General features: G+C 36.7%; 1 protein-coding gene and 1 non-coding gene across 2 annotated transcripts; both read left to right on the plus strand.

Moving 5' to 3' along the window:
- Nucleotides 1-7,580: 7,580 nt before the first annotated feature.
- LOC110761141 (ARM repeat superfamily protein) lies at nucleotides 7,581-8,860 on the plus strand. Its single transcript, XM_021963543.2, has one exon. It carries the CDS (start codon nucleotides 7,789-7,791, stop codon nucleotides 8,746-8,748), a length of 960 nt encoding a protein of 319 aa, XP_021819235.1. The 5' UTR covers nucleotides 7,581-7,788; the 3' UTR covers nucleotides 8,749-8,860.
- Nucleotides 8,861-9,660: 800 nt separating this feature from the next.
- On the plus strand, nucleotides 9,661-9,779 carry LOC148296345 (5S ribosomal RNA). The gene has a single exon (XR_015834209.1). It is a non-coding gene; the product is annotated as a 5S ribosomal RNA (ribosomal RNA).
- Nucleotides 9,780-14,850: the final 5,071 nt, after the last annotated feature.

Consider the following 14,850-nt stretch of genomic DNA (forward strand, 5'->3'; position numbering starts at 1 on the left):
AGTAAAACAAAGCAAAGCCGAAGAGGAGAGCCAGAGCAACGTAGAAGAGGATAAAGGCAGACTCGATAGCGACTTCGTTATTCAGTAGCACCTCTTCAGAGCTCGCTATTTTGTGCGAACGAGTGCAGCATTTTTTATGCCCTGGATTCTTTAGTCTCGTTTAACTTAGCGAAGGGCTACACAAAACATGGGTTAAGGGTGTTATTTAAGCTAGTCCAATCCAAACCAATCCAAAGAGGTGTACCAAACAGACCCTCAAAGACAAGTTAGTCAGAGCTGACCTATTTTACAGGCCTAACCATGAGTAATCTCCTTAGCTAGGTAAGTTGATACGTCAGAGATTAGGCAAAGCTTTAGCCCATTAGAGTTACCAATAGGGTTTCTAACTAGGGATCTAGGCTAGTGTAGGTTAATGCTATAAACTAATAGAGTGCGTAGGAGATGATATAACACAAGAGATTTAACGTGGTTCAACCGTTATATTAAGTTTGTAAAGAAAGATTTAAAGGAGATGGATGTTGTTTCAAAAAAGAACACAATTTGTAAAGAACAATATACATCTATATATACAAAGCAAAAGGCAGAGAAAGGTGAAACATTGAAAATACTAAAAAATGCCCTTAGTTAATGCAAATATTAAGAATTGAAATTATTAATTAAATGAGGATAATATGGTAAATTCACACTTTTTCATATTAAAAAAATTAAAAGAAAAATTAGATAATATATCCTATTTTTATGAAACACAACTACCCATTATCTTTTTTAATTCTAAAATAAATTTAAAATTTTTTTTAAAAAAAAGCCTCTTGCAAACGCGGAAGCGTGTACAGAGAGGCTAGTGTTAATAATTTGTTTTCTGAAATTTTATGCCGCAAAGTGCATAGATTAGTGCCTAGGTCACATTTAAAATGGAAATATTAGAGGCACCAACTTTGGGCACCAACTCTGTAATAGAGTGTGGGACCCATTGTATTGGCGGGCTCCACCTCTATTAGAGAGTTGGTGCCCAGCCCAAGGTGGTGCCTCTAGCACCACCCCATTTAAAATTCTATGCTACAAACAAAGCATGTTTCTCTCTAGCTCCGGCCCGGATGCATTGTTTTGTCTTGTTTTGCTACTTCACTGCTGGAAGGCTGAAACCTCAACTCAACTTCTAACAACACCGGCCCATTTCATTACCCAAGAGACTAGGGCCCCCCTCGGCCCATTTCTTATATAAGTCGCTGTCCCGCGTTTGGTGATATCTGCTCCTTAAAAATACTTCCAAACATAGAGGTGGTTGAAATAACAACCTCCATCCAAATAGGAAAATTTATAGGAAATGAGCTATTTCTCATTGATACCTATTAGATTTATTTGCAAAAAAAAATTAAAATATATATATATATATATATAAATAAAGGGTTAACTACATAAAAGCACCTAATCTTTAGGGGTCATATCAAATTAGTATCCAACCTTCAAAATTTTGCATATTACTTGAACTGAAGGAAAACATACAATAAACCCACCGTTAGTTAAACTGTTAGTCAAACAATTAAATGATTATGCGGCAAATCTATGCCCCAATTTTTTTGCTACTGTGAACTAAATTTTGTTAATAAAAACTAAATTATCTTTTGAAATAATTTAAAAAAAGTTAAAAGTACCATATAATATGAATAAAAATATTAAAATATCACCCCAAAAAAATAAAAACTAGGTCCTCTCTCTCCTTCCCCTACAATCCTCTCGGCGCCTCTAAACCCAGCCCACCCAACAAACCACTACCACCCGCCACCCGCCACCCTCCCCCTCACAATTCCCATTCCCATCCTCCCCATAATAGCCCCGCCGCAGGGACGGATCTACAGAGGAGCAAGGGTGGTCAAGTGACCCCTGCAACCTCTGAAATCTGCCATTGAAGAGGAGAAAATTGACCCCTGCAAAGTGTTTGATGAAAGTCCCCAAAGAGCCAAAGTCTGCTTCTCCAGCGCGCAGCCCTCTTGCGCGCTTTCCCTTTTTTTTTTTCCTCCTCGACGTCAAAACGACGTCGTTCTACTAATGTCTTTTTTTTTTTTAAACAAACCTGGCCAAAACGACGTCGTTTTGGCTCAGGATTTAAAAAAAAAAAAAAAAAAAAATTGGGCGCAGACTCTGTTTAACACAGAGAGCCCGATACCTCCCCTCCTCATATCAGTTTCAGCTCCATTTTGAACCCTAAATCCCCAAACCCATAATCATATTGAACCAATCTTCACCCAATCCGACGAACGGCTTCTCTAATCCACCCATCCGGGGCTGGCGACAGCGACACCTTCAAAGTGGCGGCAACAAAGCAAAAAAATCAGCCCCAAATTCAATTTGATTTCAAAGTTGAATTTGTCTTTCAACAGGCTCCAAGGACAAATTCCAAGGTTCGGGATTTAAAGGTTAGTTGCTTATTTGTTTACTAGCTTTCCCAAGCAGTTATTAAGTTGTTTTTGCTTAGTTCTCACATTTCGTAACAATTTCACATTTCGTAGCAGTTATTAAGTTGTTTTTGCTCTTCACTATTCATGGTATTGTGAAATAAGGGGTAGCTAAGCTAGATACCCTATTATCTGAAATAATTCTTTTTTTTGTTTTTTTATTGTGATAGAATGGGAAATTCAATAATTGAATAATGTATTGTTGGCTGTTGCATGAGAAACCGGGCAAAAACTGAAAACTGTGATAAGAATATGTTTTGAATTAGTTTTTGTGTTTGTTAATTTATGAAGATTCTTAAATATTATTGTTTTATTACTTCTTGTGATTTTATTTTGATTAGTTTGAATAAATTAGGGATTTGTTTAATAGATTGTTTTTATATTTGTTAGTTTGTATGCTCTATTGATTATTTCTACCATACATATACAGTTATGGATCGATATTATAAGAGAAAGTTTTCATCAACTACTTCTAGTTCGGATAATGTGGGTAGTTCAAGTGTAAGAGATGTGGGTATTTCGAGAGATGTGGTGGGTAGTTCGAAAGAAAGTGAGTTGCAAGATGTCTTGGCTAATCTTCCTGTAGACCCTGGACTTCGGCCCCAATTGTTGGATTATGATCCTAACATTCGAGACGATTGTAATGTGGTTTTTTCTATGAATTATAAATTATAAATTATCTTCTCATTTTTATGAGTTTATTTTTGTATAGAAAGTTTTTACCCTTTTAGACATTGACCCCTGCAAGGAAAATTCCTGGATCCGTCCCTGGCCCCGCCTCTCCCTCTCTCTTCTCTTCTTACCTTTACGTTCTCTGTACATGTATTTATACCTGCAATACAGATCTGCAGCAAAATGACATAAATGACAAATTCGTATCAAAAGTTGAAAATTAAAAACAAATAAAACATCTCTAAATATATATATATTTTTTTTTTAAAAACCACAACAAACTCCTAAAGAGTTCTTGAAAATTATTAAGCTAAAACAAACTAAGAAGCACGACCACCGCTCCACATTCTCATGAGCATCCCGAAGAGAGATATAGCGCCATACCGGCTAAACCTGAACCCGACACAACCAATCATCTTCCCCTCTTTACAGCTCCAAACTATGTCGAAGTTGACAACTGGAGCCAAATCCTTGTGTAGGTTGGCCAAAAGACGACAGCTATATCAATGCGATGACAGCATTTTATGGCAGTTGCTTCCACATCACAAACAAAGAAGGATCGTGAAGGAAAAAGGAGGTTGTGCCGACCTTGGGCATGGCCCTGAGGGCGACGGCCTAGGGCCTTGGACCAAGGGGACCCAAATTTTTTATATATTAGTATATGACATATGTTATATATAATTATTGAGGTCCATATTAAAAGTGATTTTTGGAGAGTTCAAAATTATAAGAGCATCTGTAATGGTTAGGATCAATGCAATTTTATTGCATGAAATTGAACTAAAATAGTAAAATCTCACTTGCAATAGATGCAATTGCAATAGAGGGTGCTATGTGATGAATCATGGGGCCTACATACTAATTAAAAATAAAAAAAATAACAACAATTAATGCATTATGCCGTTAAGAGGCTCCACAATGATTGTTTAATAGTTCAATCCAATATAAAAAATACAACAATTAATATATATATATATATATATATATATTCAAAAGAGTAATGCTATTTGGACACACAACATTGACACACTTAGTTGACACCCGCTGATGTGTCAATGTATCATTTGCTGAACAAAAAACGAGGAGAAAAGAAGAGCAAATGATACATTGACACATTAGCGGGTGTCACTAAATGTGTCAATGTTGTGTGTCCAAATAGCATTACTCTATTCAAAATTGGTCTCTTTTTAAAGATCTCTTTGAGAATATTTAAATGGTACAATTTTTAGTGTTATTAAATTTATCCATTTTATTTTATTTGAGTATGTAAAAAAAAACATGTAAGAAGATATAACTATTAGTATGAAGCTAGTGAACAATATCATTGCAAGTAAAACTGCAGTTCAATTCAATAGATGTCAATTGAACTATTGAACAACCATTGTGAATACTCTAAAGGTCCGAACAAAAATCATTTCAAATCTTTAACAATACAAAGGTCCATATTTATAAATTATTAATTTACTTTAAAACAACAAATATGCAATTAATCAAGCACTTCCTTTAAGAAAATGTTTAATTCTTCTAGTTTGATGGTTTTTTTCGTTGTCAACCGTATGATAGTTTGCATTTGTAATTTTAATTCAAATAAACTACTATATTTATCCCAAAAAGAAAATACATGTGTAAAAAAAAATTTCTTGTTAAGTTATGATTACATACAAAGCCAAATTAAGAGCCTCATTATAATTTTTAGCCTTGAACTACTCAAAAGTCAGGGCCAGCCTGAAGCGATGTAACACGAGGAGAGTGGATACGAGGAGAGGAGAAAAGATGGGAGGAGAGAAGGAGGTAAGGAGGGCGTCCACCATAACTCTTAATTTTACTATCATAGACTATCACGCGGAAAAGTTTTTATATTAATCATGATTGTTACTATCATATGACATCAAAATAGTAAGAGCAATGTGCAAAAGTAGTCTGGCGTGAGAGCACTTGTAAATAGAGTAGTCAGGGCGTAACGTACGGGTTACGCGGTGATCCTGAGTGGTTTCCGACTGCATTTCTGATGAGGAATATTCCAGAGAGTATCTATAAAGAGCAAACACTGACGTAACACTCATATCACGCCCACACAGCACCCTCTACGTTTGACCAAATCCCCTCCAAACAATAAACGTAAACTCCTCATCTTATCCTCGAGACAACGCAACACAATATTTATACAGGTGGTTGCCTTGTCATCATCGCCATTAAATGAAATAAATTATTTCTCCTAAAGCTACACATGTTTTCAGGATTCATTTATAGCCATTCGATTCCAATCGTACGGTTCATATCTACCAAACCAAACCCAACAGCAATCAGCTCAATTGGCCGGCTGTCCCCGGATCTTTTACGGAAATCATGGATCATCCATCGCTGAGTGCGGATTGAAATTAGCCATTCCCATTCCCGATTCCGCACTATCATTAAATTTATATATTAGGTCATCATCTTTTGAAAATTTATATAATAAAATACATTTCCCCACTATTTAAACACTTAATATTCCCTCTATCACAGAGTTCAACACTTCTTTAGTGGTTAGATTGTTTGTTTGGTCGAGAGATATAATATAGGAGAGAGAATTTCGTGCAATAGAAATAACATTTTTTGTTATTTCTGGTTAATAACGCATGACACGTATAATAACTTTTTTATATGTCATTACATTATAAGAGAAAGTGCGATAAAAGAGGTGGTGTCAACAATATCAGTAAGGTATTTAGGTTTATTGGTTTTAAAAATGTCAACCAAGCGCTATCAGTGAACAAACAATTCAACCAAATTTTGCAAATACATCAACATACCAACCAAGCTCTAGTTTGCCAATGAAATCACAACCCGTTTCTTTTCTGATAACCAACACAACTAGGAAATTTAGGCTCAAGTTTCCTACTAAGAAGACAAAGATTTGGAGATCATAGAGGACTTAATTACTTGGTTATATTTATGTTTTATAATTAACTTAGAGTTTATTATAGGCATGTCTTGTACAAGGACTGCACTGGTGTTTTGGTACTTGAATTTAGGCATTTCTATATGCAAACTTTCATTAAAATGAAGGACAAGCCTTCGAATAAATAGAGCAAGCCATGAAATGAATGCAAGAAGGCTTTGACGAAAAAAAAAAAAAAATACAGGAAGGCAACAAAATTAATGGACCATTGCAATTTGATACGATATTTGGTAGAATAGAGACGATGGAGTAGAGAGAAAAGAGAGAGACATGAAGTTAGCTTTATTTTTTTGTTTTTTAATTATGATTTTTTATAATTATTCTTAGTTATAGTTAATTGACGAAAATACCCTTAAACTTAACGAAAACTTTAATGGAGTTAGATATAGGTGGTGGATTGCAACACTTTACAAAGTTCAGGTGGTTAAAAATAAAAATTAAAAGTTCAGATGATAATGGCGCATATGCTTGAAAGTCATGTGGTATTTATGCAAATTTCCTTTTAAATTAAATTCAAGTTCCGTGTTAAACCAAATTATTGATGACATCTGGTATTTATTGCATTAATTCTCTCAAATTTCTATACATTATATTTTCAAAGAAACAAAAACGATAATGTCATATTTCATAAAAACAAATAGAATAACAGATACTTCAACTAATCGAGGACATAATTGTCAACAACCTTTGTATGTATTGTAATTTCCTTGAGGAGTGATAGCTACCTTCCCTATTTCCTTATTCATTCACTTTTTTGTCACACGTATGCCACTTACACATAAATTTATATATTGATTTGTAGCGAAAGGGGTCCTTGTGGAAAAGGTCCCGCGTCCCTTATTTCTCACTCCTCATATACTTTTCTTTATGTTCCCCATACAATTAGTGGAGTTGCGGATCGCATTGCATGATTTAGTCTTCGGTAATGGGGGACTTTCGTTTTGTTTGGATTATGGCCCTCCTTGGCTTTTGGATTGTCTTAGAGATGATTGTCCTGATTTGTGCTTTTGATTTTGACTCTTCTATTAGTATGCAATATGTGTGGTATTCTTTCTTATCTCGAAGTCTTATTCCATGTTGTTTTCACGGGGAAGGTTTTAACGATGCAACTATTGACATGTCAGTTACTTTATATTGATTTCGTGATATTAATGAAATCTCTCCGTCTAAAAAAAAATCTATATATTCAATGTAAAGTACTAACATTTTGTTTGTAAATAGAATAAAGAATTTTTAAACACATTAAATATATAGATTTATGTATGATTAGAATACACGTGACACACCAAATGAATGAAAAAGAGACAAAAAGGAGAAGGCTAAGAGGGGAAGCTAGCATTTCTTAATTTTATTTCATTCTGATTGTACGGACATATCTTTGTAATTTCCTTACTAGTTTTTTTTAAAAAAAAGAAAAAAATTGTTCGAAATATTTTATTGTATTTGTGGGAGAGAAGAGCAGAGAAGAGAAGTGTATAAATATAAGTTTTTATTTTTTGGTGTCGAAAGTGTATAAATACAAGTTGGACATGCGATACCTTAAATTTTCAGCTGCCACTTCGTTTTCAAACTTAACAAACCCACCGCCACCTTCCCCATCCATTTTCTTCAACTTGATAGCTATTAACATCAATCAACTCAAATCTTCTTCTTATCCTTTCCCTCTTCAAACCCAAAATTCCCAAATTCCCAAAATTAACAGCAAATCCAGACGCACAACAAATGGAAGTGAAGCTCCGAACGGCTCGCTCCTTGGTCTCCAAGCTCAGCTCAGTCTCGTCCCAAACCCGCGCCGATGCCTTGAAAGAGCTTCGGCTCATCACCAAGCTCGACCCCGACAGCCGCCCCCTCGTAGCCGAAGCCGGAGCCATCCCCTACCTCTCCGAAACCCTCTTCGACTCTTCCTCTTCCCTCCAAGACGACGCCGCTGCCACCCTTCTAAACCTATCCATCTCCTGCCGCCACTCCCTCATCTCCACGCGCGGCCTCCTTGACGCGCTTTCCCACGTCCTCCGCCACCACGCCTCCCCCTCCTCCTCCGCCTTCGCCGTCCAGTCCTCCGCCGCCACCCTCCACAGCCTCCTCGTCGTCGACGACTACCGCCCCATCATCGGCGCCAAGCGCGACATCGCCTACTCTCTCATCGACATCGTCAAGAGCCTCAACTCGCCTCCGCGGTCGGTGAAGGACGCGCTGAAGGCGCTCTTCGGGATCTCCCTATACGCACTCAACCGCGGCGCGTTGGTGGAGCTCGGGGCGGTTCCCGCGCTTTTCACGCTGGTGGTGAAGGACGGGCGCGTGGGGATCGTGGAGGACTCGACGGCCGTGATCGCGCAGGTGGCGGGGTGCGAGGAGAGCGAGGAGGAGTTCCGGAGGGTTTCGGGGGTTAGGGTTCTAGCGGACCTGCTGGATCCGTCGACGGGGACGAGCCTGAGGAGTAGGGAGAACGCGGTGGCGGCGCTGCTGAATCTGGCGAGGTGCTGCAGCGAAAGGGCGGTGAGGGAGGTGAGAGAGGAGGGGATGGGGGTGGTCGATGGGGTTGCTGACGTGGCGGAGAATGGTGGGGCCAAGGGGAAGAGCAAGGCGGTGGCGCTGCTGAAGGTGATTGATGGCGGGAGTGGAAGCATTGCTAGCGTTTTCAGAGATAAACGGTTTGATTGTTTGCTGAATCAATCTTCGTGAATTGGGTTTTGTTTAGATTAGATGATGATTATGTAGATATCGTTGTTTTACGAGCTTAATATTACATAGGAAATGATTGAATTAACAGTTCCACGCAATGCTTTTGCATTCATTTTTGGTTTGAGAATTCTTATTCTCCAGGCTCTAATGGTTTGACAATCCTTTTTTTCTTTTTACAACAAATTTTAAGATTGTGATAAGGGAGAGATGGAAGAAATGGGCCTCGAGTTTTATACGTTGCAAGTGAATAAGCAATTGGAAACTTGAATTTTCAACCAAATTCTGTCGTAATTTTGGAAGCAGGCAAACAAGCAAGATCATCAATAAAGAGTTTCTTTTGATAATTCTAATTGTTATGACTGGTGCTAATTGAGGATTCTCATGCACATTAAAAAGAAATTAACAAAGGGCTTGTAGCTCGATTTCCCCTCCCCAGTTACGCCTAAAATGCAATTTTCTTCTTCTACATATTAAAATGTGAATATTCAATCCAAAACTAATTGACAAGGGAGAAATGCCTAAGATCTTTTAAGCACTATTAGAAGGTTTTCATCTTCCATGTAGGATACTCTCAACATATTCTAAGTTCTTTGCGGATTGGTTACATATTTCTAATCTCGATGATTGGATTGTATTCATTAGATGTGTTGGTAGATTTAATATGAAACATATTTGCAATCCAACAATCAAGATTGAGATATTTAGTTATATACCCATTTTTAGCACTAGTGATATAGATAAACCCTACATAATTTAATTTATAGAAACAAATCCAAAAAAATAAAAAAAAATGACGGTTGATCCTATTGAATTTAATTTTGATTATTAAATTACTTTGATGCCTTATAGAGTGTTTTGGGTTTTTGTATGGGGTTTTGGGGTTGGACTTGTTTTAAGAATCGATGATAGTTTGGATGCGATCATACCAACTCACATGCACCGGATCCCATCAGAACTCCGAAGTTAAGCGAGTTTGGGCAAGAGTAGTACTAGGATGGGTGACCTCCTGGGAAGTCCTCGTGTTGCATCCCTTCTTTTTTATCTCAAAAAAAAAAAAGAATCGATGATAGTTTTGTAATTTATAGGAATTTCAAAGCTTCTTTGTTATGTTGTAAATGGGCTTTGGGTGTGTTTCTATAGTCTATTTCATGTAGGATTATTATTATTATTATTATTTGGGCCCATATATTGAGTATAATAATGAATCTCCCTTAGAAATATATAACCAATCCTTAACATAAAATACTTATATCGGAGAATCTCCATATAGATATTACCTTGAGATGGGTTTGGTGTTTTTGAGTAAATTTTAGTATTATAATAAGGGGGCCTATCATTGAAGACCTAAAAACATTTAAAGAAATGCTTCAAGGAAAGTGGGTTGCACTTCAAATTTTGATGACAGGGTCATGCATGAAGTTGATGTCGTTGAGGAGTCATGTTCATGATTTATATGTATTGACTTCAAGACAGGTTTTCATTAACATAAATTTATAAGTTGTCAAGGTTGGCGAAACGTATAGAATGAATTAATGTATTTCAACTTCAATTCTGGTCTAATTAATTCGTATTTCCATGGACTAAGTTATGTAAAACTTTTAAATATTGCATCTGCATCATGTTCATGACAGAAACGAGCATTTTAAAATCACTTTTGTATACCACTTCGGTGAGAAGCGTCTTCTAGCTTCTTAAATGACGCCAATGAAAAGTTTATGCTCTTTGACAAGAAAAGCAGTTCACGTGTGAAATGGAGGCAAAGAAAAGTTTATGCCCAAATAAACTAAAAAGATGGAAAATGGATGCTAAAAATCTTATGTAAGATTAGTTCAAAATTGTACAAATACAACGCACAGAGGAATCTCAGCATTAGTCCATCGTCGTCATCAACAGCGTCACTTTGTTGACATGATGATCGACCTATTAATTGTTATTTTTTTTGTAAGAAAAAAAAGTAAAAGGGGTGGGCGGGCGGTGGGCAATTTATAGGAATAAAATCTTTTCAGGTTGCTTTTTCTAGGAGGACCACCAAGATGGTCAAACCTTTAATTGATTTTAAAGAAAATGTTTATTTTACTAATGGTCAAACTTTTAAAAATGTTCCTTTGTTTGTGTATCTGTTGTGTAGATACAGCTGCACCAAAATGGATTCAGTTGCATCCTCAACTTGTGATACTCACAAGTGCACGAGCCGTTGGTAGTTTAGCATATGTAAGTGCGAGGTCGATCCCACGAGGATTGGTGATTGAATGATCCAATTCATTTCCCTACACAAAACATAAATGAAAACAAAAGGAAATAAATACAACAAGAAAGAAAGAAAATAACCAACTCAAGCAGATAAGTTCCCAAGTTCAATTTAGATTAATGGATTGATTCTAGCTAAAGTATGATTAAGCCATGGTGTGTGGTCATAACCTTGTGTTCCTAATTCCCTAATTTGATCATTTGTTGTCTAACCTAAAATTAAGCATTAGGAACCCATTAAGCATAGAAGAACAATTTAAACAACCAAGCATGTATCTAATCCCTGTTGTCGAATGTCCATACATACTCTTCCTATTCATAGTTCAATTCGAATTAAAGCATGGTGTCTACTCTTAATTCAAACCAAGATAGCTAACATGCAAGCCTAAATGGTGATCAATCATTCAAACTAGCATATTAACTTATAAGCATAATGAATAAGAACAAAAATCATAATTGAAACTTGGAAACGAATCAAACTTGAAACTAAAGAAAAGAATTTACATAACAATGAAAATTAAGTAGAACTTGGAAAAACTTAAGGAGAATTTCAGCACAAAGATCTCATTATAACAATTGAAAACTAGAAAGAGAAACTAAGAGAATTTGAGGGAGAGAAGGGAAGGGAGCTCTAGAGAAGTGTTTGAGAGCTCCCCCCCTTGGGGTGTGTTTACAAGCTTGGGAAACCTCACTATATATAGGCCTAAGGAAGCTGAAAATCTGAATTAAGTATGGCTAATGCATACAACACTTTGTTTTATAAAATCTGAAATGGTTGATGCACTTCACTAATGCATACAACACTTCCATTATAAAATCTGAAATGGTTGATGCACTTCACTAATAAATCCCACCAGCAGCCCTAGCTCATCTTCATGTCACCATGACCAAGCTTCCAACCAGAAATAATAGCTCATCCTGAGGTCAGCATGACCAGCAACTTCAAGGGCTTACGAATTGGGCTTCCCTTAAGCAAATTAAGACTTTAAGCACTCAAACTTGAAGTTCAGAATGTCTTCTTTCCAGCCATATATCATTTGGGCCAATCCAAGGTCGGAGGAGGAAGTTAAGGCCAAAACAAATTGCTAACTCATTTTGCGCGCTGATAAAATCCATCCTGAGCATGGCTCTGTGTTTGCTAGGTAACAGACTCCACAATTATCCAATGGGGCTGAATTTCGGATATGTTATAGTATACACCCATTGGAACAACTTTCATGAAGAATGTGGCCTCATCCGAGCTATGTAGGTTGCTGAAACAAAGCTTGCAATATGACCTACGAAACTGGGCTGGCAGGGGACTGTAGCCAAAATTGAGTTTGTCTTTAAGCTCTTCATCCATTCATCCAAATTAGGCCCTAACATGCATGGATTGCATCATTTACTATCCAAAGCCCTCATTATTACCTAAAGCTCAATGAACTGAAAGATAAACACAAAAAGGATTAAAAGCACAAGTTTAACTCAAAAACATAACCAAATCATAAGCTAGAAGGGTACAAAATGATATACAATTATGAACCGATCAGTATCAAATCTATTTTTTTAATGCAAGGGTTTATAGCTTAAGTGATTAAGAGTATTTGTCCATGCACTTGAAGTCCTAGGTTCGATTTTCCTCTCTTCCAATATTGTTTATGTTGGCGTGACTTGTGACTTTCCTTGCACGCTAAGGATTCTCATATTAATTGTAATTTATTTCCCTTTTATTTATGATTTTCTATATAGAATTATGAGTTATTACTTTCCTTCACCTTCAATGTTTTATTGTACTATAAATATAACCTCCTAGAATGAGAAAAATACACAAAAAATTCTCACAAATAATATTCTCTCATAGTTTCTCATATTTTAGCATGGGGTGATTTGATCATCCCCCATGGAGGTAGCACCACTAATTCATTTACCACCCATACCAAGAAACTAGAAGAATTGAAGACCCATATGACCCAATTTTTAAAGATCCAGAATCAGACCCCCGACCAAGAACCTTGAAGAATTCACAACCCAGATGACCCAATTTTTGAAGATACAGAACCAGGCCTCAACCTCGATCTTAGAAGAATTGATGTCAAGAATGACCTAGTTACTAAAAAAAAAAAAAAACAAGACCCAGACCCAAATTCCGACTCAGATTTAGACCCAAATATTAACCAGATCCCAACCCCGATCCTGACTAAGTTCTAGACCCAAACTGTACCATATTAATTTTTCGATGCACATATTACGACTTCTCGTATATAGCCCCAGACAAATGGAATAGATTGCACATACTGTGGCGATCGGAGACACATTCGTGAGACTTGTTTCAAATTGAATGGCTACCTTGATTGGTGGGATGAACTCAAAGATTGAAGACGGCGTAAAGCTGCAAGGAGTGGTTTTGGTTATGTATTCCATACTTCAAATACGAGTGATTCTACGGGATGGATAATTGACTCCGATGCAACCAATCATATGACGTTTGATCCTAATGACTAGATGAACTAGTATTGCTAACGCCAATTGAGTTACTTATCTTATGACATGGGCTGACAAAGTTGCTCTCTCATCCTCTATATCATTTCCTTGTACTTTACTTGTTCTATCTCTATCCAATAAGTTGATGTCAGTTGGCCAGGTTACTGAACAATTGAATTGTTGTGTACTAATCTATCCGACTTTTTGTTTGCTTCAGGATATTCACACTAAAGAGCTTATTGGTCATTACTAAAATATGGGGGCTATATTATGTAGATGACTTTAGTACATGCGTGGCTAATAGTGTGTTGAGCCTATTCCTAACAACTAAAATGAGTTATTAAAAATAGCAACTTTAATTCTCGCAAGTGCACGAACCGTTTATAGTATAGCTTATGTAAATACGAGGTTGATCCCACGGAGAATGGTAACGTGGTTACAAGTTAAACTACTTAGAATGCTGGAAAAAACATAAAACAAAGAAACAAACTAACTAACAAATGGCAAGGTCTAGGACAGAATCCTAGCACCACACACGCACTCGAAATGGGGGGTTTTGTTGTTGAAATGAAAAAAAGAGAATGAAATGGAAGTGCTAGAGAGTAACAAATGGCAGCAATGAACAAGTTGTGAAACAATGATTGTGAGGTGTTAGAGCCTTGGAATCTACCACTAGTCTTCCTATCCAAGTTATGAATGCATAGAAATTGACTCAAGCTTCATCAACAATAGATTATCGCATACAAGCCTATGGTATCTAGATGCAGGATGCATGATTCTCCTAAGGCATGTGATTGTGCATGGTATCTACACAACACGTGATCTCTAATATGCAACCTAAGCATGGTATCTACTTAGAATAAAGCATACAAGAGTCATTAAGTTCCTTGAGAATATGATAATCACACAAGTCCTAGAACATGGTATCTGTCCTAGTCAACCTATGGTTATTAACCCCTTGAATGATTCTTAAGCCATTCATGTGTTGCTTGTGGAAGGAGAGTAGAATTGGTGAATCTAAACCCCTTCCCAACCTGTGCTAGATGCATAAAATCCTAGTTAGCTACTCCAAGAAAACATACATCAAGCACATAATAAACTGGAGATTAACAACTTGGCAATGAAAGCAAGGAAATCAATTAACTATGAAACCATCCATAACATTGAATATTCATGACTAGGGCTTCATCCTAAGCCCTAACTAAATGGATTAGTTAAACATAACTATGAATATAGAAAATAAGAAATACATAGATAGAATAAAGAGAATAGAAGAACTAGTTGGTGGCAGTAGGCAGCGGTGGACCCAAGAATTTTTCAGCGGAGGTGCAATTTTTAAAAGCTAAGAGCTCAAAAAAGAAAAAAAAAAAAAAAAGAAGAAAAAAACTAAACATC

The sequence above is a fragment of the Prunus avium genome, chromosome 2 (assembly GCF_965620075.1).
Source record: "Prunus avium chromosome 2, drPruAviu1.hap1.1, whole genome shotgun sequence".
Classification (NCBI taxonomy): Eukaryota; Viridiplantae; Streptophyta; class Magnoliopsida; order Rosales; family Rosaceae; genus Prunus; species Prunus avium.

Excerpts from the sequence above, each read along its gene's own strand:
- LOC110761141 (XM_021963543.2), top strand. The coding sequence starts at position 7,789 with ATGGAAGTGAAGCTCCGAACGGCTCGCTCCTTGGTCTCCAAGCTCAGC.